General features: G+C 65.3%; 1 protein-coding gene across 2 annotated transcripts in view; it reads right to left on the bottom strand.

Annotated features, from left to right (window-relative positions):
• The window catches only part of TBX4 (T-box 4), a 32,505-nt gene that overhangs the window by 26,847 nt on the left and 4,032 nt on the right, over nt 1-1,626 (bottom strand). The window contains exons 2-3 of one of the 2 annotated variants that reach the window (XM_010861589.1): nt 1,317-1,529; nt 450-544 (exon numbers count right to left, since the gene is read on the bottom strand). In XM_010861589.1, coding sequence (XP_010859891.1) covers nt 450-544; nt 1,317-1,526 — 305 coding nt within the window. In that variant the 5' untranslated portion in view covers nt 1,527-1,529. Of the gene's footprint in view, nt 1-449; nt 545-1,316; nt 1,621-1,626 lie in introns of those variants that run through there. The other variant, XM_010861588.1, reaches the window with a different exon arrangement.

The following is a 1,626-nucleotide window of genomic DNA, read 5'->3' as shown; positions in this document are numbered from 1 at the left end:
CACAAAATTTAGGGAAATAGGAAAACATGGTCCAGTCCCCTTCCTCCATCTGTGGAGGGGCATCTCCGAGTCCCCAGTCAATGCAACCCTGAGCAACTGGGCAGGTCCCCAAAAGGAGGAGGACAAAGCTGCACCCCCACCCCCAGACCCCCAGAGCCCAAAAGTTCTGGAGCTGGGACCTCCGGCGGCGTGACCCGAATTTGCATTTCATTTGCATAATACTGCCCCGCCCCTGCCTCCAGTCCCCGCCGCTCCCCGGTGGTGCAGTTCCCTACCGGCTGCCCGAGGCCAGTTCGGAAGCTCCGGCAGACCAGGAGCTAAGGCCTGAATGGCGGAGGAGGCTGGGTTGTTGTCCTCTGGGCTAAAGATCTAGGGGGCTGCTAAGAGAGCCCCTGGGGATCCCCACTGCCCCCGTCTGTCACCCACCCCGAAGGAAAACCAGCGCTGACCTGCCAGCCTTGGTGATGATCATCTCGGTGCCCGCCTCGTGGAACTTCTTCCAGAGCTCCTTCTCATGCAGGCCCACCTTGATGTTCTCGATGGTCTAGGGAGGGCAGGGAGGGACTCATGTCGGCCTTGCCCACGGCTACAGGCGCAGCCCTCAGAAAGGGGGACACAGGCCCAAGGGGCCAAGCAGGACACTGCCAGCCCTGCTAGGAGCCCAGGCTCCTGGAGTCCTGGCAGATTTCGTTTCACAAAATGGTTCTGTTCCATTGGTGAATTTTTTAAAATGTGAAATGTAATCAGTGAATCTCCCTTCTTCGGAGCTGCACCTACAGACGGGCCCACAGAAGACACGCAAACCGACCTTGCCTGGGTCAACGACACACTCCTACACAAACATAAACACTCTACCCAACAGGGCCAGACTTGCGGGCAGACACACCGACCCAGGAGGGGCACCTCTGCCCCCGACCGACAGCGCAGGACCCGCAGACGCGGCCTGCAGACCCGCACAGGCAGAGGGCGTGCACAGGGTCACGGTGACATCCGTCCCCCGGAGCTGGACGGATTCCCGCAGCCACCGGACCAGGGGCCACTCTCCCCACCTGGTCCCAAGGCTTTCGCCTCTCGTCCTCTCGAGGTCGAGGCGCCGGACCCTTTTCCCGGGCTCGCTGCGCTGCGGGGTCCCCCCTGTCGCCTGTCCCAGAGCAGCCTCGAGGGCGCAAAGTGGAGGAAGGACGAAAGGCAGAGAAGGCGCCCTGCCTGGGGGAGCGCGGCAGTCCTGCCCCTACTGGGGCGGGTTGGACAGACGCTGGTGGCCCTGCAGACAGATCGACGCCCGACCTCCACGCGACGGCCGTCCGGGCCCTTACCTGCTCGGCGGCGGCGGCAGTGGCGACGGCGACGTCGGCGCCGGGGCCCGGGGGGCTGGCGAGCGCGGCTCCGCTGAGGCCTGGCGCGGCCAGCGCGGGCTCCGGGGCGTTGGCAGCGTTGGCGGCGCTGGCTGCGCTGGCCTCGCCGAGCACGGCTCCCGGGGCCCGGAAGGCCTCCTCGCTCTCCGACAGGCCTTTATCCTGCAGCATCTCCTGTGGGCACATTACACACGGGTCACATGCCCCGGTCCACACTCACCCGGGACCCCGCAGCCCTCTGGAACCTGGCCGTGGTGGGGGGTGGGCCCTG

Source organism: Bison bison, unplaced genomic scaffold, assembly GCF_000754665.1.
Source record: "Bison bison bison isolate TAMUID 2011002044 unplaced genomic scaffold, Bison_UMD1.0 scf7180017864472, whole genome shotgun sequence".
In the NCBI taxonomy this organism is placed as follows: Eukaryota; Metazoa; Chordata; class Mammalia; order Artiodactyla; family Bovidae; genus Bison; species Bison bison.
Note: the sequence above shows the minus strand (reverse complement) of the source record. Positions and strands in the feature narration are given on the sequence as shown.